The sequence below is a fragment of the Rhopalosiphum maidis genome, chromosome 2 (assembly GCF_003676215.2).
Source record: "Rhopalosiphum maidis isolate BTI-1 chromosome 2, ASM367621v3, whole genome shotgun sequence".
In the NCBI taxonomy this organism is placed as follows: Eukaryota; Metazoa; Arthropoda; class Insecta; order Hemiptera; family Aphididae; genus Rhopalosiphum; species Rhopalosiphum maidis.
The window spans coordinates 56686841-56713624 of NC_040878.1; the positions used below are offsets into that span (position 1 = coordinate 56686841).

Sequence of the window (26784 nt, forward strand, 5' to 3'; positions counted from 1 at the left end):
GGAGTGTGTATGTTATTATTATTTGATTAGCTATTATAATCTATTATTACAGGGCGCCCGCTAGGTCTAATATTATTTAATTATTTTGTTTATGTTACGGTGTTGATCCGATTATTATTATTATATATATATATTGTTGAGAGCAGTGACTCTCTTATTTAATTTTGTAATTTTGTACCATTAATTTATTTCTAAATACACATATATCGGGACATCGGGTAACCTTTCCCGTCCCCGCCAGTACCTCGCGAGTCGTGTCCACGAATTTCCAAAAGTAGGATCGGATGTCGCGCCAACAAGTATAACACGCACTCGCACAAATTGATAATTAATTACATTTCATAGTAATGTAAAAATTTAAAATTATAATAAATTCACATTAGCTCATTAGCATGTATAATAAAAATAAAAATGAGTACCGCAGTGGTGTAGTCATAAATATTTTTTTTGGTATACACCTAAATTGAGAAATATGTAATACGTGGGGGGCTCTGTCCCTAGTAGCCTAGTCTAACCTATATAATAGAAAGGTTTAACTTACTACAAATTATTATTTATTTAATTAATAATTTTAGAAATTTATATTGTACATTTTCAACCTGATTAATATAAAAAACTAAAAATAAATAAAATTATTGTTTGAAATAAAAACTTCGGCGTGGAAAACATTGATTTAACTATTTAAGTTAAATATGTCTCAACATGTATTAAATGGTATATACAAATGTAAATTATGCTTTTAAAACAAAAATAACTCAAAATATGAATTTATATGTCCCAAATTAAATTTCAAAACTATACAGCTTTGCGTGAAAGTATGCAATGTATTTGTTTCGTACTCTGCTTTTTATATGAATGTGCAAAACAAATATGCAAATGCTTCAATAGTCTTCAGTCCTAATGATTACCTTTGCCCAAATGACCAATTTTATTGGGGAATCAGGTGTGCGGTTGCACCACTTAATTTTAAAATATTTCCAATTGGCCTTCGTCCTGATGAAATAATGTGCGATTAAATTGTATTTTAATTTTTTTACTGACATTTATCAATATTGATGTACTATCAATCATGGTTACAACTTTAAATTCCATTGGTTATAGACAAATATCGTGCTATAATTTTTTATTATATTTTAGTTTTTAAATTGATTTTTCCAATTTATGTATTGATGCAATAAATTCGGTCCATCATCCATAGTGTATGAAAATAATTATTAAAAGTAGGATAATGTACATATGTCATATACGATGTACCTAAATTACATATCTGCATTTATTATTAGATGTGATATAAGCAATTTAATACAGGTAATATGGGAATTCAACATTTTTTTATTTTATAAAAAAATACTAAAGTGTCTGTATTAGATAAGCAAATTTATTATTTTTAAAAAAATAATATGAATATTACGGACTTAATCGATTTGACTTAAAGTTATATTTTTTTAAATTAGGTACTATTTATATACTTTTTATAATACATAGTTGTAAATATCTAGTTTGGTTGTGTACGAGTTGATTCCCGCGTAGGTATCTATTTACCTACACCGGAAGGAATACGATTCTGCACGTTTTTTTTTTTTTTTAACATAATTCCGCATGTTCTATTATTTATTGAAATACAATAGGAATTGGATACAACGTTGTCAGATTTATTTACGTTTAGAGTCGTCATTACAAAAATTAAATTTAATACAATTTCTTCTTTTGGTACAAAAAGCCAATAAAAATTAAATATTTTTATATACTACTATGTATTTTATAATTATTAAAATGATCGACACTTATCTACGCCGGGTGCAGCACGCTTCCAACACGAAGCGCGAAGCCAACCCACAATCTCGCTAAAATTATTTTTGACTTCCGGACCTTTGGCCGGCTCCAAGATCACGCAGCGGTCCTCCGCGAGTTTCCCGTCGTCTGACGGCCCGTTTTCGTCGACTAAGGCAGGCGTTCCTAGTGTGCAGGAGGTATCCATTACGTCCCCGCCAGCTGGCGGTCCACACACCGATGACAACACATGTTCGACGACATCGTAAATCAATAAATCAGTGGACTTGTCGGTAGATTCGTCAGCGGACTTGCCAACGGACTCTTCGGCGGGATTGTCGGCTTCAATCAAGGTGTTTTCGATTTCTGTGATCCGGTCCAGGATGTCAGCGTTGATATCGATGAATTGAGAATTTGAGAAGCCATTTTTTTATGAAGAAATGTGCAGATAAACACGTCTTGGGATTTAGATTGACAAAATTACAAATAAACATGTTAAGAATATCGTCGCTTACCGCCATGGCAGATGATTTCGAAAACCACATGGACGACGAGCACAGCGTTGTTTATTACAAGCCAGTAAATACCTGTATGTTCATCTATTCTAGTCGTGGTCGACATTAGGATTTTGCGGGCTCGTTTATTTTTCCGAACACTATTATTTTTATCGATATATTATATTATCTAGTAATATATCATAATAATTTATTATGGTAATTTTGGTCGGAATCTTTCTCGTCCGGCACGCGTGGTATATAAACTTTCCGCTGCACCCACGTGTCCGCCTTTGATACGTAGGCACTTATAGAATTTCCTGGCATATGAATATTAGAGAATAATTAAATAGCAATAATAATAAATAATAATAATTATTAGTATACGCATGTAGTATACTCATTAGTAAACTCATATACGCAGGTAATAGGTATATTGGTATACATGATACTATGGTATACATACTCGACAAAAACTAAATCATTATCGAACCACATCGGCTGCGGCCGTGGGCAATCTCAATCAAAAATAAATTGACTTTTGTACACTCGACCGGTAATAAATCGTTACGTAACAGTTCAACGGATGGCGTTATGGCATGACGCTAACGGCACACAACACGCTGGACACGGTTTAATGAGTGCGAGACATGTGTGCAAAGGCAACTGCAGACAAGTCGATGATATCCAAAATATACGGGAGCGTGGTAACGAAACTGTAGTAATAACGCACGATGTAACGACCGTCGAAGATGATAAACTTTCAGTGCTTGTGACCACGATTAAGCGAGAAAAGCGGTGGCACACACTTCAATATTGATTTATTGCAGTAGTCTGGATGATTACATCAACATTTTCCATTCAATTTAACATTTGTAATTGTTAATGCTAAATTGTCTACAATAAAACGGGTATATTGTATTATTGTACATCGTGTGTGTAATTTTTAATTGAATTTTGTTGTTTGTTTTGTTTGCGCGCGTGTGCATATGTGTGTGTATTCTAAATTTACAAATAACTATTCAACAGCTGTTCTTAACTCAAAATAAGCTAAATGGTTTCGATGACTGATGAGCTCATGTTGTGTAATTTATTACTGCATGTACGATATTATAGACATAATCACGCGCGTTAAAGTAAAAACTACTTGATTTCCCGGTTTCTGATCATGACGTTATCACGTCGTTTTTTTTATGACGAACTCATGGTCCGAAACAAGACGGTTGATCGTAATCGGAATCGCGTATACTCAATGATCTATGAAGACAGACGAGTATAGCGGTGCGGAATTATGGTATTTTGCTATTCCGAAAATTTCGTCTACGCACGTATTATATTATAATATTGGTACGCGATTTTTATTTTATTAATATAATATATTACGTATTATGCATCACGACATTATGTTGTCGGTCTTAATCAATGATGTTGTTCAATCCAGGGGCGTATTTAGATATATATTTTTTTGGGGGGGGGCTGTAGTATTTTCTCCAACTAAAATTCCCAAATTCAGCCTATTAAAAATAAGAGTTAGAAAATTAGTACACAATTTTAATTTTTGTTATGATTTTCATAGAACTCAACAGCTTTTTTTAAATAAGAAAATGGTTTTTCAACTACAATACTTGGAAAGACATATTGTAATGAAGTTATAGTTTCATTGTGAGGTATAAATCTTTCATTTAATGCCATCATCAAATCGTCAAAGTACAGTATAAAAATAGATTTATTGTAATATTCTTCAATGTTATTATATGGTACATTGCTTCTATTTCTTTGACTGCTACAAATACGAGGCATTTTTGGTTCAATATTTAAATTTTCAGCAACAGCTTTGGCTTCTTTATAGATATTGTTAAATTTTAAATCAACATTTTCTCTTATGGAATGAAACACAGAAATTACATCGGAAGCTTGATTAAGAGCATTAAATAAACCAATATCTTTGCCTTGTAAATATTTCGATAACTTAATAATTTACTAGACACATAAATAGATATTAAAAAATTAAAGTTGCAAGTACAATGTAAAAGGCTATTAGCTCTTTTTGAAAAATTGGTCCCAGAACATTTTGCACTTCTTCTAATGCAGCAACAACGGGTTCTAGAAATTCTTTAAAAATCATATAACTGCTTCATACACCTAGCGAGTTTCACATAAAGATTTCAATTTTGTAGATTGTGAATTTGGTTTAATTTATTTTATTTTATTTTTAAGGACTGTAGTTCGTTTTGCCGAACTGTTAAAAAAAGAACAACATTCACTTAAGTGAATATAATAATTATTGTACTAAAAGCCGAACTCAAAGGTATAATCGTTACGATCAAAATCGTCATTGACACATTACATGAATAACTTGTTCTTTGTTAATAATAATTCTTTATAAAAGTATATTGAACTTTTACGATTTACATCTGATAGGACATAATAAGCAGACTTAATAAACAATTCCTGGATTTCGTGGGGGGGGGGCTGAACCCCCTCAGCTCCTCCATAAATGCGTCCCTGGTTCAATCGTTTTTCCAAATCCAGCAGCTCCTTTAAAAATTATTTCGACAAATAAATAAAATATATAATAAATTATTGTATAAAGCACATTGACATTAATTAACCAATTATAATATACATTTTAAAGATTTTTTTATTAGGGTCTAGGGAATAGAGTTGAGCAAATAGACCAAAATCGTTTTATACATAAATATAAATGTTGCGATCATACTACACTTCAAAGATGTTCGACTTCTGATAACTTTGTAAATTTTGAAAAGTCTTAAAAATACATTCATGATAAAGTTTATTGAACAAACCAATTCCGCGAAAAATTATAGAGTGCAAACCATCAATCTTGTTGTCTAATGTCTATCATATTATGTTTATTCTTTTTTTTTTTTTTTTTACCATAATTGATTTGATAGTACAAAATCAACATATTTTAACTTTATAAAATCTCTAACCATCACAGTTTATAAATTACAAATATATTTTGTAAGTATGAACACTTTTATATTATAAATAAGTAAAAAATATTACAATCATAGAATTTAAAAATGTATAAAATATAAATGGTATATACTAAATATTATAATATGTTAAATATAAACAGTTTATTTTCACCAAATAAGAATTCAATAACAATTTTAACATTATTTTTTTCAATTTAAATTACAATTATCTTAAATTAATTTAACTATAAACAATACGATTTACATGGTATTAACAATACTGTTTTTAAATTATATTTATTTTATATTTTTACACAAAAATCTACAACTTAATATTTTACAATTATTTCAATAAATATTATGAAAATTAAAATTACTTACATTAATAATTATATTACAATTTACCCTTGTTATTATTGTTTTAATAATAACATTTCCTTTAAACTCTAATAATACATTGGTTCTATAGATCCTATTGCCTATACAAATTTGAAATAAATCAAATTGTATATTTTATATATTATAGATTAAATATTATCTAATAAATACAAATGCAAAGTCTTTTATTTGATAGAATATTTGTTAACAAAAAAATATTTAAAAAGTTCTGCGAATATAATATAATGTCAACATAAGATTTATGCAGTAAAATTATATAAAAAGGTATTTCCAAACAAGTCTTAGAATAGTTACATTAATTGTATGTAAATATTGTAATAAGCACTTAAAAAAAAGTATTGTGTATTGTAACCTATTGTATGTACCTTTGGCTTCTAATTTTTATTTACATATTAATTTCAATAATTGTTATTGCCATTTCATGAATTTGCAATATTACGAATATCATAATATTTAATTACAATATTAAACGCTTTGGTAATGATTTGAATATAGGTAAGTAGAGCAATAAAATAAAAAGAAATCATTTGATATAAGTACAAATCACTATTTCAAAGTTATTACATAATGATTTATGTAATCAAAGCATAATATAAGGAACTTTATATTATGGTATGTTACTAAAAACTATTGCTACTTAACAATTAATTTGTTTGTTGACCATTTTTTGCGGTAAATAAAAATATATTAGATTTATATTAACTATCCTTTTTTGAATTTAATCAACAGTACACTAGATGTGAGGAATACAGAAATCCATATTAATGTGGAACAAAAACCAATGTAAACAGAAGGTTCGGTGATTGGCCAACCTCTTGCCAACATTGATCTCATCGATTCCGTAGATTGCGTAAGTGGCAAAATAAAACTAATTGATTTTGTCACTGCATGCATTCCTTCTACTGGCCATATTATACCTAAAAACATAAAAAAAAGGTTATTAATTATTTGATATTAAATGCTTTTCCACACAGAATTATAAAAACGTTGTATTTGTATATTTTTGGTAAAACAAATTTTCATTAAAGTGTAAATATTACAAAGTTTTGAAAATCCAAGGACAAATATAGTTACTTAAGATGATACACGATTTATCTTTGAATGTAACGAGTATAAGTGATGAGTCAACTATATAAAGGTAGTTAAATTAAATTTTTTTCTTAAATATTATAAACCATTGTATATGCCTATTTTAAATGAAAAATGTGTATGTAAGTACTTGCTTTTGGATAAGGATGCATTATTTATATAAACATGATTTTGATCATTTGATTTCAAAAATACAATATAACAATAAAATGTGCGTCGTATTCTTGTATTATTGATGATAGGTGTAAACATATATTATTATGGCTAGCAGTGGCGTGCCCAGGGGGGAGAGGTTAGGGGTTATACCCCTCCCCCATTGACTTTTTTTGCTGACTTTCGGAAAACAAATTATTAGATATTAGAGTTGTTACTTGTTATAAAGTCATTGCTTTTGATTATTAGTAATTAGTTATTGCTTATAAATTATATTTATTATAATAAATACATTTTATTATAATTATATATTTTAGGTTCTCTCATTCTCTGTCTACCTATTTAATTGTATAATGCAATTTTTTGCAATTTCTCACGTTTTTGGATTTTTTTTTAAAATAAACATTATGAACAATCAATAGTATTAAAATTAATACTTAATTTATAACAATTAATGAACAAAATACTTAACTAAACTAAATATATTATTACATAAATAGATTATTTAACAATGGTAATTAATTTAATATATAAATACATATGTAATTTATTTCGTTTATTTTAGCATAAAAAAGCTTTCTTAATAAATACAGAAAAAAATGCCGGGTATACCTTTACCTCCCGATACCCGAACCTATTATTAAAAGGTCGGAAATATAATTATTGCTAAAATTTTCTATGCAAATAATTTTGAAATTTTTTTAATTCTAATTAAAAGTTTAAAAAACGATGGTAATCTTCATCAGTATGAAAAAGGTGAAACAACTTGTATAATATAATGCAGTCAAATTTGGTTTATATAGCATTCATACAATTACACTTATCTGTTATCCACTAATCTTACAAACTTGGAAGAATCGAATTGTGAGTTACTTAAACTATGAATAGGTTTAGAAAAACTGAAGATATTTTTATAAATATTCCTGGTCCAAATGAAAAAAAAACTTAAGATAAATGTATGCATATATAATTGAAAAAAAAATTAAGGATATAAACTATTGAGTCTTACTATGAAGTCATGTCAGGTAAAGCAGATGTTTATTTTTAGATATAATGCCTAAATTATTAAGTTTTTTTAATATACACTAATAACTAGTATAGTAGAAGTGAACGTATTTTTTTTTGTACAAACATATTTTAAGTAATAAAAGTTTAATTTTAATGAACATAATTTGGAAATATATTTAATTATTAATTTTAATTCAGAAAAGTAATATATTTGTCAATTTTTTTTTAAAATTAATTTAATCCTAATTAAGAATTTAAAGTTTTTTTATATGACTTGTACTTTTACAGTGCAATTTATTATGTAATTTGTATGTATTTTTTTAGTATAATTATACAGTTTTGGTTTGTTTTTAATGGAATTAAATCCGGTATTTTCTTATAACACATATGATATATCCCCCTCCCCCATCGAAAATTCCTGGGCACGCCACTGATGGCTAGTATCCTAAATCATAATAACAATTCAACTATAAAATAATACTAACCACAAAGCATGACAATAGGTAGAAAACTGCCCATAGCCAAATATGTCGCATTCCTCTCACTGTCAGTTACACAAGAAACTACAAACCCTGTAATATATAAGATGCAATTTGTTGGCGTTAAATTAATAGGTACGTTATATTTCAAATTATTCGATTAGATTTCACTGTGAACTTAAAATATGATTCCAATAATTTCTTACCAAAACACATGCCACATAATCCAGTCAGTATTGTTAATAAGCATATCCAAAACACATCTCCTTCGTTGGTAATATCGAAAATAACCAATGCAAATGCAATGACCATCAGTGATTGGAACACCATAATTAAAAGTTGACACACTACATGTCCTAAAAGTACTTCAATTCCCGTAATACCTAGCAAAATTATTCGGTGATACTTAAATTAACATTTGATTAATTACAATTCATTATTTATAAAAATTATGACAGTATTTAAATTTACCCGAAACTAAACTTCTTTCTAATATGCCTTCATTTCTTTCAATCAACATAGCACCAGATGTCAACGCTACAGCTAAGAAAAATATAATCCTAAAATTTTAAAATAAATTAAAAATTTTTTATTAACTCATTACTTATAAGTGATATGGATGCCGCCGATGCCGGATGGTAATACTTTAAATATAAATAATTATTAATTTTACTAACGTGAGTATGACCCCTGGAGCAGCGAAATCCGTAAAATTTGGTACATATGGACCGTATATAGGTTGATTGAACTATAAAATAAATATGTATAAAAAAATCAATCCAAATTATAAAAATATAAAATATGTAATATTTTCTCTATTAAAATATTAATTAAATAATAAATTAATTTGTTTAAATAATTTTTTTTTATCATGATTAATTACCTGTATAGGGTTAGCTACAACTTTCGTACTGAAGTTACAAGTCACCGCCAGTGTTTTAGCAAAATCTTGGAAAGCAAACAAAAGATCTCGTCGAAGCAGCATGGATATTTGTTGATCTAAATTAATAATTGGTCGTATTAAAAATTGCATAATTAAATTGTAGATATAGTAATAAATAATAAAAGAAACAATTGTAATTTTCATCGAATTTATTTATTTTATATTCTTATAACGTTTTTATTCTAATTAGGATTATTTAGACGAAAATTAATTAAGATGAATTACTTGATTCGTCGAGCCAAACAGAGACAACACTATCATCTAGTGCCCAATCCGTTGCAGCTTGTCCATCATCCATGCGTTGTTTTAGTGACGTTGAATAGTTTGAAGTGAAAGATAAAGCACCCCAAGCTTTGCCCCGTTTAACTGCCCTAAAAGCGGATTCCTCGTCGTCGAAAAAGTCCTATAGTAAATTTAAGCATACATGATAAATGTTACTAAGTTTAAAATAAAAACACCGTTTATACGCCATTTATTGATAATAATATTAATCTTTAATGGATGATTTTTGTTACTTACTAATACTTGTCGACGTAGTTCAATCTGATGTAGGAACTGGCAACTGAGTTGAGTTAACTCGCAAGATCCAGTCGGTGGGCAAGTTTTGTTATTAGTTTCATGGTTAACAATGGCCAAATGCAAGCCATATGGATCTTTTCCAACAGACAGACAGAACAATACGATTTGAGCAACTGGAAGTCCCACAATAAACATCATTACCCTGTGAGCAACAACAAAATATTGAATAATTTCAAAGACTAATGGTTCTGAAATATACAGCATGGCATATGGATGCATATTACTGTCGCACATAAACACAAAAATCTATAAAAATGTGATGTATCTATTTGTATATTCAATAAGGCAATAAATGATAAATTAGTAAGTTATTGTTGTTATTGTCTAAACTCTGGAGTGATGTACTATTTATAATAGTTCTTAAGTAGTGCACTAATTTTGAAAAAGTGGTTTTGCATAACTCAGCTGCAGTAAAGGTAGTATTACACTACGATTTGTAAGTAACAATATAATTTCATTATATGTTTTATTTTAATTTAATATTAATTTTAATTTTTCTAATACAGTGAAAAGTAAATAACAATACGATGTAAGTACTAGATATAAAATCTAGGTACTAATATTTAAAAAGTAATGTAAAAATAGTCGCCTCTCAATTACTGGTAATTAATCTTAAAGGCAATATTTTGTTTCATTAGTTATTTTATTATTCATTTTTATTACATTCAAAATATCTATAATTAAATTTTATGTATTCTTTATCAAATTAGAAAATTCAATAATATATAAAACTAAAAAATCAATTGTATTTTAAAATTATTTCGTATTTCCTTTCTTTTTATTTAAATAATGTATTTTTGACAACGACTACAACCAAAATTATAATTACAAATTTATGTTTATATTTTTTTTCTGTTAAATTTATTGTTATATTTGTTATAATAAAAGTAAGTCAAGGTTACATTGCCTATATTAAGGTTATTTGATATTAATAATTGATTAGTACTTATTGATTATCGGATGCCATGCAAGTTTTGTTTATATATATATAACCTAATTTTAACACAAATGCAATATAAAACTAAATTTAAAATATATTTTTTCTAAAAATTATCGGATTTTATACTTTATATTTTCCACTAATGTATATTTAAGTAACTTACGCCACATTTCTCCACATCCATAGAAAGTTTTTCCATATTAATGCTCGCATGTGATGCGATTGAAATAGTTTGCATCGGTCGAAAAGCGTCATTTTTGTATTTGCTTCCGGTGGAAGTTCCATTTCCGCATTGTTGACTTGCATTGAACATACAGACATTCGCTTACTTAGTGGAACAGGGCTAATACTGTCTCCAAATTCTCCGCTCATTTCTGACGAGTTGTCACATATCGAATTCAGCGCTTCGACAGCAGGCACCGGTGAAGTTTCCTATGGATAGAGTTTACGACCGATCATTAATATATATTATTGAATAATTTTATTCGAAATTATATATAATAATAACTATATTGTTATGATTTTTTTTTTTTACCGGAACAGCAATGGCAGCTGTTATGTCATGCAAAATGCTGCTACGCCTCCGTTTGCCACGGTTTTGAATGACACTAAGTTTTAGAAAAACGTCTTCTAGTGATTGGCAATTGTATTTTTGTAACAGCGATGTAGGTGATTCTTCAGCCAAAAATTTACCGCCTCTCATTAATCCAATCTGTTAAATACAGGTATGTACGAAATACAAAATAAATATTTTTTTAAATGTAACTGATTAAATAATAATTTAGAGTAGTATTTTGAATAAAATAGTTTATTAGAGTATTAATGAGACATTTTATAAAAATTAAATGGCTCGTAGAATATGAAAGAGACTTAGGTATTAAATAATATTCTTATCATGGATTTACATTTGTATTCATTTTATTATGTTTTATTTTTATTTTTAAGTTATTCTAAGTCTTAAAGAATATTTTACTTTAGTAATGCTTTTGTTTCCGAAAACTTAAATATTTATCATTATTATGCGTGTGATAATTACCATATGAGCTTGTCTAGTCTCGTCGATGTAATGTGTGGTGACAATAATGGTTGTTCCTCCATCCTTAGTTAAATGGACTAAATGATCCCATATTCTGTGTGAAAAACAACTCATTTTTATAAACGTATAACTTAACACATATTTTATACGAACCCTTGACGAAGAACTGGGTCAACACCAACAGTAGGTTCGTCCAAAATCAGTAATTCGGGATTGTGTAACAATGCCGCAGCAAAAGAAACTCTCCGTTGCTGTCCACCACTGCATCAAAATGTATAGAAAAATGTGTGTTATTCATTATTCAGCGAATAACACATATTATAATGAAATTAATTAAGTAGGTACCTCAAATTTTTTACTGGCCTACTGGCGGACGGTAACTGTAAAAATTTAAGTAAAAATTCTATTTTGTCATCCACTTGTTTTGGCGTCATACCGTTTACCATACCAAAAAACTGCATAGTTTCTCGAATTGTAAACTCTCCGTAAAGCGCAATTTCCTTTAAAAAAAATATATAAATAATTTTAGGGTAAACATATCAATAGCTATTTCTATAATCAAAATAGCTATAATACCTGAGGCATATATCCTATACGAGGTCCTGGAACACCACTACCGGCAGATCCTGGTTTACCACCTAGTACCCATATTTCACCAGCGTTCAGTCTTCTACGGCCAACTATACAACTTAACAATGTAGTTTTTCCACATCCACTAGCTCCCAAAAGACCATATCTAGAAAATTAATACTGCATATAATATATGTTCTAGTCCACAATATAATATTATACCATAGGTCCAACTAATAATTATAATTATTTATACAAGTACCTAATGTTATATATATATTATTTTCTCTATGTTTTATTTTTCACTTAGGTACCTCAAAATTCAAATATAGTATAATATGTAACTACCGACTATATTTATTATCATCACATAATCTTGTGTAATATTTATACAAAATATGAATAACCTGCAAAATTTTTTAAGTTTCGTTTTTTTGATATTACACAATAAGCACATTCTTGTTGCTCAGTTCTCAGAACTCTAATTTACCAACATTAAAAAAATTTTTCTGTACATAATAAAATAAATGTCATTTATGAATGATAACGATTTTTATATGCATTATTTTATAATGTATAGTATTATTTATATATTATATATATAATTTTACTTCATGCAAAGGAAAATATTTAAATTAATTTACATGCAGCCTTTTGGGACAGTCATGTTAAGCCCATCAAGTATAACATGTGGATTTGAGCTCTGTCCATATTTCTTGTAAGCTCGTCTTACACACACAGCTTGTTGGCGTCTTGTCCACACTGTTGATTGTTGGGTTTCCAACGGGGGCCGTCGCTCCGTCAATCCAATTGGCAATTCTGGACGCATCGCTATAATGTATAGCATAAAACAAATAATTATTAATCTATTGTTATTAATTTAAAAATAATAATAATTTTGTATTTCTAGAATAAAGAAAAATTAATATATAGGTATTATTATATGATAGAGTCCACTTAACGCGTTAAAAAACAAAAATAGAAACATATCATTAGTTTCGTATGGTGTCCGAATAACGTAAGGGTGGATAATATATTATAACTACAAGAACGCATTTGTAAATATGCTTTTGTATACATTCTTTTAATCGTATTATTTCCAATATTGAAAACTCACGAGCTCCCAAGCTATTTAAATAAAACAATTCAATTATTATACTAGTCGCGTTATACTATACATCAGTAATCTAAAATCCTCACCTTGTCGATAGACTTGCAAAAATCATTAGGCTTATAGTAACGTTTGTCTTTTGTGACTGTAATTACTGTAATTATTACTATGATACAACTATTCAATTACCTCTAATGAGCTATAATAAACTCTACTAGCTAACGACACTTTTAATTGATGGATTTGTAAAACGCATAAACCAATCAGCCATTAAAATTAAAATATATACTTATTATTTATTAATGTTATCCACTACCTACAAGTTACTCATATAGTAACATCAATGGTGGGTAAACAACTAATTATTACTTGACTAATAACAATAGATTAATATTATAATATAAATATTTTTGATAGTTAAATTAAAATAAATCTAATTGTTTTAATAAATATATTTTTATTTTACTGTCATTATTTTTATAATGTAAATTTCAATTGTCTTCAGTTTTAATATCGTTAAAAATAAAGGGATAATTATTAACACTCAATTTGAATTTAAATCGAATAATTGGCACTCATTTATAAGATCTTGGAACTGGGATTCTGTTTAACAAAATAACATTACTTGCGTTGGTTTGGCGTTTGCATGGAAATTCACGAAAAATTTAATGAATCAATTAATCGGGAGTTAATGGTCCCTTAAATATGATTAAGTGGCCCATTATTCGTCCATTAAATTAAACAAAATATCATGCAACACATGCAGCGTTATAGTTTTAATAAATATACTCATTCAAAATCCATGTACTATTATTAATACAAAATTGAATAAAATGTAAATTAAATATACACAAACAATTAAATAAATTATTGTTGTTATTAAAAATTCTCAGATATTGTTACCCACAATATAGATGTTTATGCTACACCTAAAATTTACTTCGGCATCCTTGAAAATGCATTTATTTAGGAATCTAACCAGTCATCAACGTGTGCAAATCAATGTGCCACAGGTAGTCGTTAACGTGGGTGGAAATAATTATATTTGTAATTGATAGTTACTATATACTTACTAACTTACTAGTAATAATAGTAGTAAGTAATAACACTTATAATATGTTTCAACAGTGAGAAAATAAACAATTTCATACATAATACGTGTATTGAACAAAATTAATAACAATTCACATAACATGTATTATTTATGTATAATTTAAAACGTTAATTTGATTTTTTGATCCACAGCGTATTCTTGGTAATAGTTAATATATTATATTCAATCATTAGTTGTTATTCAATTATAAAGTATATGCGATTTTTAAGTTTATTTTAGGACGTCCAAATTTCTGATTGTCTTAGTGTTGCAAATATTTATTTGGATCATAATATATGATATGACCAGGAAATATTCTATTATTATAAGTATGTATTACATAATTTTATAATTTATATTACCATTCTCGTATATCCCGGTTTTGTAATATTTATTGTACCTAATATATGTTATTTTGTTTATCAACTTTATTTTTTTTTTTTTAATGGAATAACATGTCTTTCTATTATGAGAAGTGAACAGATTATTCTTAAAAATTTTAACAGTTATGAATAATATACTTAATTACTAAACCTTTATTTAATTTTGCTGATCCAGTTCATAACGTAAACTTCGAGTTCTTTATAGAACTTTATAATTTAGTTATAAACCAAAATTTACTTAATGTCTTAAATTAAAATGACTAGGTACATAATTTATAAATACTTAGTATAAAAAATTGATTTTTTCGAAAGCTGGTATTGCATAAACATTCCAGTTTTTCTATAGTGATTATTTTGAAAAGTACTGGACATTTTTTTTACTTTTTACCTTCTCAAGTACAAATTAGATCTAATTTTTTACCAGAAACCACCCACAATATTTTCAGCAATTTTGTAATACCCATTATTTATGTTTCTATAAATAACTACTAAACCGTCTAAACCTATTGTAAAAAATGTACAAATATTCAAATATTTATTTCAAGCGGTCAACTAATCTATTTACCTTTATCTCAGTGTCTTTTGCCCGCTCCCTTAAGTCAAATTTTTTGTATAATATTAATGTTTAAATTTAAAATTTACTTTACTGATATCTGTTTATATTTTTAGTCTGTTATTTATTATTACTTGACTACCTAACTATGAATATAACAAAGTGTATACCGACAAATTGGAATATTTATGTACAACACCAGTTTTTGACATAATCAATTTTGTGAATATAAATAACCAAACCATAGACATTTTTAGTATTATCTAGCCTTTTATAATTTTCAAAATATTTATTTATTAATACTAATATTTTTTACTTGAAATTTTTGACTTTTTTTCTATTTTAATTTGGTGATAAGCAAAAATTTTTCCAAGTAGCTTAATAATTTAATCTTGTATTAAATCCTCAATATTTTTTTAATGAAATTAAAAAATAATAATAAATGTAGCGACATTCATTTTTTACTAACTTTTGTATTGATTTATTGATTTATATATATAAATACCTATAGGCACAGTATGCACTAAAAACAGTTTGTAATATTATAAATTTATAACAAATACTATTATAATTTTGTATCTAATATAATATGCGATTTTTTGTTGTTAAAAATTAGTTCAAACTACTGTATTAATAATAGGAAAATAAATTACTAATAACAATATAAATAGGTAAATAGTAAAATATACTTAAAAATATAGATAAGTCGATAAGTCTCAACCAAGAATCGTACTGGCCTACTCAATGACTGCCAATACTTACTATACAGCGAAGCCACATTTTTTTAGCTATATTTTATGTTAATTTACAATTCACATTGTAAGTTTTCAATGACATACTTAATACTTAAAAGTTAACGCATAACTTATGTCTTATACTCTTATACTAAATATAATGATTTATTTTAATCGATTAAATTACTATGAAGCATTGTATTATTGTAATATATATATGTATATATATATAGTAAACTATCTAATCAGGAAATTTGTGTACAATCACAAAGAACACAAAATTATAACACTATAGGAGCATTTCTACTATTATCATACTTTATGCGCTTAGCGTATATTGTTAATATTATAAAATACTTGTAAAAGTACAAGGCAATTCTTTTATTAAACAATTCTCAACATTTCAAAATTTGTGAATGTTTTTTAAAATTTTTTTTTTAACATAATTTCCAGTTGAAATAAAACAATATTTTTTATCGTTATATGTTTTGTAAGGTTCACTTTTTTGAATACATTTTAATTTAATATTTTGAAGTAGAATATTTTTTGGAATATTTGGATGCATAAAAATTCAGACGAGTGGTTTATGAGATAACTAATAAATATGTATTTAAAGTTTTGTTGAGCGGAATGAAGAAGTACGGGGACACTCCGCAAAATGCTGGTAACTACTCCGCTTACCTAAATTTTAAATACTTATAACTCAAAAACTACTCGTCCGAATTTAAATTTTTACGTATAAAAATACTCCGATAATCATTCCGCTTTAAAAAATGAAATGAAAAATGAATCTTGCCATTCAAAAAAGTAAAAAATTAAAAATTATAAGATTAAAAAATATTTAAAAAAAAAAATAAATGTTTTATTTTCTCTAAAAACTATGTTCTTATCATTTTTTTCATAAATGTTAATAGACTAAAATAATAAGTGTTGTTTGATAAAAGAATCACCTTGTGTGTTATGTACCTATCTATAAAAAATAAACACTTAACCTTGTTACGTTTGGATTTACCAAGAATTGACGTAAAAATTGTATTTGTGTTGCATATAGTACATAGTATACCTACTTAATTTGTATACGTAAATATATATGGCAATATCATATTAATGTAATATTGTAAGCAGAAAAAGAGAATATGCACTAAAACAAAATAAAATTCGGCTTTCGCAATATTTTATTTCCGTAGTATGTCTGTGATCGTTAGACCTTGTTAATGATTCAACGATATCATACATTTATACTGTATTTATTATAGTAACCCATTCGTTTAGCGTTTCTTGCCTGTCATGCATCTCTAAAAAAATTATTTTTGAGTTACATTAAATAAAATTTATTAAGCATATTATTATTCTATAGGTACTATAATTTTAGTAGTATCTGTAGTCGACTATGTACATTGTACACGATAATCAAATATGAACATTATAGTGTGCTGTGTATACGATTTTATTTTTTTATATGTATGTTATACATCACTATTATTCTCGCTTCAGATATAGACCTATTCATTTTAGTTTTTTTCTTTTTTACAAGGACCGCTGATTACTTCACAATCATACATTATGATCCACATTATGCAACACAACGTACACAGTTCCACATAGGTACCTAGGTGTACTGCTTGCCGCTGCTGTTACGTCTATTATATTATTATTATCATATATCGCATTTTATCCACAGCGCCACTGTATATAATATAATATTATATTATACACATTATACACACTGTGTGCCTGTATAGAGAGTTTTGGTGTTTATTTGTGCATACATATTTTATATATATATACACATTTGGACTATCGGACAATTGCTCAACCTCATAAGTCACAGTCTGATTGATGTCATACGATTTGTTAACCGCAGTCACCGTTGCTGCGCTTATAAATAATTGTACTTATAAAATATTTACTATAAATATATTTTATTAAAACGTCGTTTGTCACAAAAATAAAAATCAATAACATTATAACAAGATGTATATTTTTCAGCATATGAATAAGTTTTTTATTGTCGATGATAAATATATTGATTGCGATTTATAGACTTTCAATGTATCAGGAATATCAAAGAGTGGAATAAATTACATTATATCATCTATTGTTAATGACGAGATATTATATACGCGATAGTAAGTGATATGAAATTTCAAAAGACGAATGTTCGATGATGTTGCATACGACCGTAGGCCATGTTGGTATACCAACGAAAAAATGTGAAAAAAAAACATAATATTATAATATTGTGGGATAGACACAATATGATTAAGTAGACAAGAGACAACTTATATAGCTACAGGAGGTACACCGTGAACTAGTGGGTTTTAGACCGCCTAACGAGATTTCTTCAGATTTAGATCACATAACAACTGTATGGTTAACTGCTACAATGTATACAGGCCACAGAAAATAATAAATTGTTCATTATTTTTAAGATTTTTCTTTAATTATTATAAGTACAATTTAAAATCAAAAGGAATTTCAATTTCTTATATTTTTTAGTTATTTCCAGGTTCTTAACGAAGAAATCATCCTGCATAATATACTATGTGTTGGACTGAGTCATTACGAAATATACTCATTATATATTTAAAGTGCCGATTTGACTTTCCTGCGTTGATTTGTATCTGATGTTCTGTTAATTATGTGATTATAATTACATCATGTTATACTCAATATATAGTGTAGGTATACGTACGTGAAATAAACGTCATGGGCGGAAGACTAAATTAAAAAAAATCGAAAACGTGAAACCACAAATTCACGACGCGGAACCGTTTTTGTCCTGAACAATTTATAGAGATTGTTTATAATTACTTAATTCCAAACACAAATTATCTATTAATTAATCCATAAAAAACACGGTCTATTACGACAATAGTAAATTTTACACATTTTAAGTTTTAAACGGAATTATTTAACTATAATAGTTATACAATATACATATAGTGTTTGGTGCAGTTATTAGTTAATACATATTTAATACGCATTATATTACGGTAAAGCAGTAATGAAAAATAGTAGAATTTAATTTTATAATAATTTTCAATGTCCTTTACTACCATACATTATGATTAGATAATCATAATACTTCTGATCCGTTGAAATATAATTAATTCTAACTAGCTACTAATAATATACATACACCGTACTATATACACGTGTTGATGTATATTATTAGGTATATGTTAAAAGTATACATTAGGTTTGCCAATTGATTATAATAGTATAATATATGCCATATAGATCAAATTAATTTTACAAATCTTATACTTTCTATCTTGTATGTTGTTTTATAAAAACTCCTATTAAATAAATATAATTCATACAATATATGACCACTAGGTAATAGGAAAATTTGCGATACGCTACGGTTATAATATATAAGTATTCATTTTAATGTATCATTGAATATTTAATATTTATGTTTTATATTTATACTCAAAACAACCCCGAAAACACGAGTGCGTATATAATACCAATTTTAATAAAAAAAAAAACCATAGATTCTTGCTTATTAAAAATCGATATTGCACAAAATATATAACAATCACTTCAATAGATTTTATCTATGACTTGGTTTTTCGTCTTTCGAATAATATTTAAAAATCATCAATGTCTGATGTCACTTAACATACCTACTCGAATGTTTCTCACTTTTGTGCCTATGCTTATTCATAGTTCAATCAGTTAATGTTAATTTTGTTTATATTATTTACGATTTTTATTATTATGTAACAGTCGACGGTTTTATAAGATAAAAACATATTTATCACTGTTGAAGATAGTGCGTACATCTTAGACTTTGAAATATGCGTATTTGGGAAAGGTCATATCAAAATAAACGCGACGTATATTTCCAAAGTATACGTATCTATGTGCGTGTGCGTGTGCCTAGTGCCTAAAGAATAAAGAGGTCGATCGGAAATTGGGTCAAGATCTAGGAGGATATATGTAGACAGTGGACGTCCTCTGAAAGCAATAAAAGTCGACCGCTGAGAGTTGAAACACGAGCGTGGTATATAATATAAACTTGATAATTTTATTTTTCGCGGATCCACGATGAAATTTTATTATTACTGAGGATATTAATTTTACCCACCATTGACTAATAACTGCAGTAAGACATAAGATAATATGGTAATTTAGCTGATCACAATATACATAAATAGATATTATATAGCCATTAATCATTGGACGACAAAATTCGTCATCCTATTGATGCTATATAGAAGAAATTGTTTTCCCAGCAATACGGCCACACACGGGTATACAATATAATATACATACCATCGGTCAAGGACACTAAATATCACACCACTGCAACCGCCTTAGTCATTAACAATAATATTTTAATATGTTCATATTATGTTTAGTCGTAAACTTGCACAAGTACCTACTATCTATATTTACCAATTGCCATGTTATTCGATTATATATTAATATTTCTCTCGTTGCGTTTTCCGTAAACTATCGATGCGTATCCTACTAAGAACTTTTATTGTATTGTACGCGTCAACCGGATTCTCTCACCTGTTCTCCATAAATACACTAAAATACACACACATATTTGAATATACATAATATATGTTTATAAATAAATAAACTAAATTCCGTTAATTCTCGTCTTCCATAATATGGTCTTTCACTTTCACAACAATCCGGTATAATCTGTAGGTAGCAGGTACTACTACTATTATAATACGAGTATGAACGGCCCGGTGGGATGCGACTGCGTTTGAAACACGAACGTATCTTGTAGCTGTGTATAATAATATTATGTAACAACAAATGTAATAATTGGTGTAACCGCGAGAAAACTAAAATTTCTGGTCAAGGTTATGCGATTGGGATTGGTAACAACTAACAACTAACAATATCATAAAATTGTGTGTTAGCCACAAGAATACCTTTGGTAACTATAATGTATATAGTTGCTATAGATAGAGTCTATCTATAACAACTATAATGTATATAGTTACTATAGATATATATAGTCTATCTATAACTATTTTAGTCTATATAGTACCCGCGTGGTAGTCGCTAAAATATATATGTACATACATACCTAATACCTATATAGGTATATACTTTAAACATGTTTATTAAATAAAATACAAATTATTATAGTCGGGAAGATTTCGTTGCAAAAAAAAAAAAATTGTTACGTATAATATATTATATACGTTTGCAAACGAATCGAAAGAGCTGAATTAAATATGTAATAATATTTTATTCAAGAATCATCTAAATTTTCAAAATCTAAAAATATAAATGGAAGCGCAAATGCGTAGTATTGTAGTAGTGTAGTATATTTCATAATAATGTTACAATCTTAATAATAATATATTACTGTGTAGGAATGGCATTTAATGGTATTTAATTGAATGAGAATATTTGCGATTTTGCCTTGAGAATTAATTTTAATAGTAATATTTGTATTTATTTTTTAATCAAACTGCTGTAGTATGAATTTATAATGTTAATGTATTTGAATATCGTACATTTATTTATGTAAATTTGTATCGAACTAGTCCAGCTAGTGAAATATATGTAATATACAAATATATTTTTAATTATCTCGGACATTAATATGTTAGTCGATTCGAAATGACTCAATTTTAGGTAGATCGTAAATATACAAGATCACGTTGTCCGGCAGTCCCCTATAGTTTTCCAGTTGTTGGCGACGTGTTGTAAACAATTGTTAAATTATTGTAAAATCGTTTTCCCATTGACCCCATTACTTTATTCCAGAACTAATGTCTGAATGAATTATGTGTCCTACTAATTTTATATTTTAAATCTAAACCGTTGTAAGTGTCCGACCAGTAAAATATTAAACCAATACGATATGTATATATTTAATGCACTGTGTACGGTGCTGGTGTACATAATGAATTCGCAACGGCTGCGGTTGTAACAGTGGCGGCCACGATGATGTATAAAATAGACTTAGTGCATTTGTGACGAACATCGTCAGTTCAAAAATTATACGGAGATTAATTATAGTGGTTTAAGTTTAAGTTAGGTACCATCTTACATTCGTATATCAGTTGCAGATTTAAATAATCGTTTAAAAATATCAAGTCACATTAATCATTAAATATTATTCCTTTCTCAAATCACATTATGTGAACATAATAAATAATACAATGTTTCTTGCGAAGGAGTAATGTTCATTTGTACATATAGGTACTATAACCATAGTATAAAAATCTTAACAATGAGCAATCGAAAACTAAAACTTTCTCTTAATTTATTTCCTAATCTTTATAATATAAAATCAACTTTCAGTGGTATATTTATTTACATTCGTTTTTTAAAAATTATTTATAATTTTAGAGCAATTCTACAACATGATTTCAAATAAAACCTAATAATACAATATCGTAAAAACATGATAAATTTAAGATAATTCTCAGCGGTATAATAATAGTATGCGTTAAGCTTATGTAAAATTATGTATATTAAAGTAAATACTCTACACACGTGAATACAAATACCCGATTTAATAAGTATTTTAGTCAAATAGAAAGAATTCAAAAAAATAATTTATCTCATTTTTTTCCAACATCGTCGGAATGTGCAAACAACAATACAATATGCTATAGTATTCGTTGTTCGCACGAAATACATAATATTGTTCTGTTGTAAGCTACTGTTTAGCTATAGATTAGTTTATAACGACGGTAGACAAAACATCGTTTAGAAAAATACAAATCATGGTTAGATTTATTATTAAAGTATCAAATTATAATTGCATCATTTTACATTGTGGTTCAATGTATAGTAATTGTGTACGTAAATAAAAGCATTTAAATACAAATAAAACTATGAATCGTATTGTTATGAGTAATGTACTTCCGTGTTATTTTAGATTTGGCCAAATTCTAGGTACGTAAATTATTATTGTGTTCACCCATTATTGATAAATAAAGTACAGTAATTTTTTTATTTTATATACGTATTTATACGCGTAAAATTTATTTTAAAATGTACTTGGAGACGAAAACGATATACCTTTGTTTGACTTTCCAAATATAACTCATCTCAAGGAGCCATAATCTCTTGCAAATGCTTTTATGAAAAAAAAAAGAATATAATTTATTCGAACTCAAAAAAGATTGTTATTAACTATTATTATAAAATGCATATAGGTATAAGGTATAAGTATAAGGTATAGGTATAAAGTATAAGGTAAAAGGTACTTGACCCATTATTTGTAAACTAAATATTCTCATCAACCACTTTGCTTATAATTGTAATACAAACCAGATAATTATAATGACGTCAGTGTCCAGTGGATTGTATCCGTCATTACATGTATGAAATAAAATACCTACACCACGCGGGAATGCTGGTGTTGGCCAAACATATAAGACGCCGAATACCCACTTATATCATGCTTACGCAATTATGTGTTGATGTAAATTTAATGTTGTTCAGCAATCATTATTGTTATTAATTTTATAGGGAAAAACCTGTATGGTCAATACATCCAGATATTATATCTTATAGTATATAACGACATTTATCATATATTTTTTTGTGTAATCACAAAATTGTTGAAACGTAAAAAGAATAATCAAAAATTCAAAAACATAAATTTTTATAAAAAGCTTTACAATATAACGAACTATTAATTTAAACTATATATTAATATTTAAACATTTAAAAAAAATTAAACGGCTTACTTTAAATAAAACAGATCATTTTGTAGAAGTCATATGAGTTTTGTTAAAATTAAATAGATTTAAATTGATTACATTGACCAAATATTTATTTAAAATGTAACCATCTCATACATAAAACATCGTTGAAGAAATATATGTACAAATTAATTTATATTTTTCGATAACTTCAAATATTATGGTTTATTATTGATGTGTGTATAACAAGTAGACTATAGATCAATCAACTATTATCAGATCAAAAAAAAAAAATTATCCACTTGTTACTAAAATATAATACCGAACTCATAATTTAATTATTTATTACTACTATATAGTACCATTAACACTCCTATATAAAAAAAATGTATACTATTAGACACTTGTTATCAGTTTCAGTATACACATAGCATATACTAACAACAATAGAACATTTTTCTGTAAATTTAAAATAAAATAGTTTATGTTATCAAATGTCTGAGCCCTAAAATGAACAATTTGGATCAGTGTGCAATATTTCTATCATTATATTTTGGTCAAATTAAAAATTATTATTGTTATATTATATCAAAAATACACGAGTTTTAATAGTACTTTTTTAGTGATCTTAATTTTTAAACTTATTAAATCAGTAATATGATAATAATATATTGATGGATATCATTCCTACTTGTAAACCTAGAGTAAAACCTACGTCTTCAACAAATTATAATATGGACTAAAAAACGCGTAATAAGACATTATGTATTCAAGATATAGTATTCAGTGTTTATTTTGTTATCTTGTTCGATATTTTGTACATTGTTGGACAAATTTCTAACATTTCAAAAAATATTTAAGATTCAGTAAACAGGTTTACACACTTTTGACCATTTTCATGTAAAATACGCGAAGGTGAAATGTGAATCTTGAGGCTAAACGGCGAAATCATTATCTAATGCAAGTTGCAACTAGGTCTAGGTGAATAGAAATTGAAACTACAGAATCTATAATTATTCCAAGACTAATATAAAAATGTATAAATTTTTTTTTAATCCTACATTATAGTAAATAAACAAAATATCATACCTACGTTAAGAGTGTTAAGACAATATTATACCACGTCTGGCAGTCGTCTGCTGTCTATGTCTACTGTTAATAAGTCTAAAATACTAATTATAATTGTAATGGTAGCCCGTAAGAAACTTTATTGTTAGGTCATATTTTTGAATTTTCGATACTTGATCTTAAATGTCGTTTGTTTTACCACGAAAGGTTAAGGTAAATATGACAATAACGTCGAGAACTTAATATTAATGGTTGGTAATTATGATTAATTATTGAAAATGTTTGCATTGCAATTAAAATCGTTTAAAAGCAAAGAATAAAATTCGTATTTGGCATCGTACAGTTTGTCGTACGTATTGGAATATCAAAATCGTTTGGCAAGTCATTAGTCCATAGACCAAACACATATTATAAGCCCAATATAAGGCATAAATGTTAAATAGTATATTAACTATACATAAAGGTAAGTACCAACCTACTGTAGAAGTGGTCAATGTTGTAAAATATTTAGTTAAACCTAACGAGACACATTAACATCGATGTGTAAACACATAAACCGTGAACAATACCGACCGCACGATATATTTTAGATGGGTTTACGGCGCGAACCGCTCGGAGAACGATGTCGTGTAATAATATTTTAATAACATCATTCGACGGCTTCGTAAATTAGCTTGGTTTTTCATCGCGTACCCACACGTATCCATACTACTGGGCGGGACTGTTGCGATGTTATTCGAGCTCGAAATCGAAAACGACACAGGGTATAGTACCAATATTAAGTATCGTAACAAGTTTACTAAATGACGTAGATATATATATGGTACTTACCGGACTCGTGTCAAGAATTCTCCGGGCGCGATGGCGTTAAATGAATAAAATGTTTTATTTTATGTATCGATGATATTGTGGTGCACTGCACTGGACGAGAATATAATACGAACGGATTGGCGGGTGAAAACCGTCCGTTTGCGAAGCGTATCGATAACGGAATATAACTAAACCGATGACGACTATCGAGTCATTTGATCGCGACGACGGGGTGGTTCGTGTACAGCACTCGCGGCGGTCGAACGGAACGCGGGCGGTACATCAGAGACGGACAAACAATTTTTCCAATAATATCGTGTATCTTCGTGTCGTCGTCGTCGGTCGCTCAGCGTTGTGCGAGTGACGGTACGTTTACTGCAGCAGACCGTGCAGTGGCGTAGTGGTCTGTAACGTCTCGCGTGATATGGGTAAGTGGCGTGCGCCGGCACATTGTGACTGTAGCAGCGTGTGCGTAAAAACCCACAGGAGGTGGTGAATAATGCATATAATATACGAGAGGCGTTGTAAAAACGCACGCCGCCGCATGAACCGATTACACCGCACGAAAATATTATTTCACATTATATTTATTATTGTTATTATTATTATTATTACCTGTGCGCGGCGGTCTCCAGGAAATAATGTGGACATGTATATATTATTATTATTTTTCACAATAAATCGTTATTATATTATTACTATTATTACTATGTTGCGCGTCTTTATAATAGGTATATTAGTCATTAGATGAACCGCCGCATCGCGTATTTATACATATATATATAGGTACTTTCAAAATGCCACGTATATAAATGTACCATAGCCGTTGAGTTCCAAGCATCACCTTTATGACACATCGTCGTACGATTATTTTTTTAGTAGATATTACGCCATATTATCTTTAAACTTGTGTTTTTTTTATCTTATATATTATTATCATTTTAATACATAGGTAGGTACACCCCTAATGTCGTAAACCGT

General features: G+C 27.9%; 1 protein-coding gene across 1 annotated transcript; it reads right to left on the bottom strand.

Moving 5' to 3' along the window:
* Window positions 1-5769: 5769 nt before the first annotated feature.
* On the bottom strand, window positions 5770-26219 carry LOC113554988 (ABC transporter G family member 23). The gene is made up of 16 exons (XM_026959229.1): window positions 25825-26219; window positions 13047-13233; window positions 12409-12568; window positions 12178-12332; window positions 11986-12093; window positions 11833-11926; window positions 11332-11508; window positions 10960-11228; window positions 9797-9998; window positions 9503-9680; window positions 9218-9333; window positions 9012-9082; window positions 8806-8894; window positions 8541-8717; window positions 8341-8427; window positions 5770-6522 (listed from the first exon to the last, which is right to left on the bottom strand). The coding sequence occupies exons 2-16, from the start codon at window positions 13229-13231 to the stop codon at window positions 6308-6310; spliced, it is 2283 nt and encodes a 760-aa protein (XP_026815030.1). The 5' UTR covers window positions 13232-13233; window positions 25825-26219; the 3' UTR covers window positions 5770-6307.
* Window positions 26220-26784: the final 565 nt, after the last annotated feature.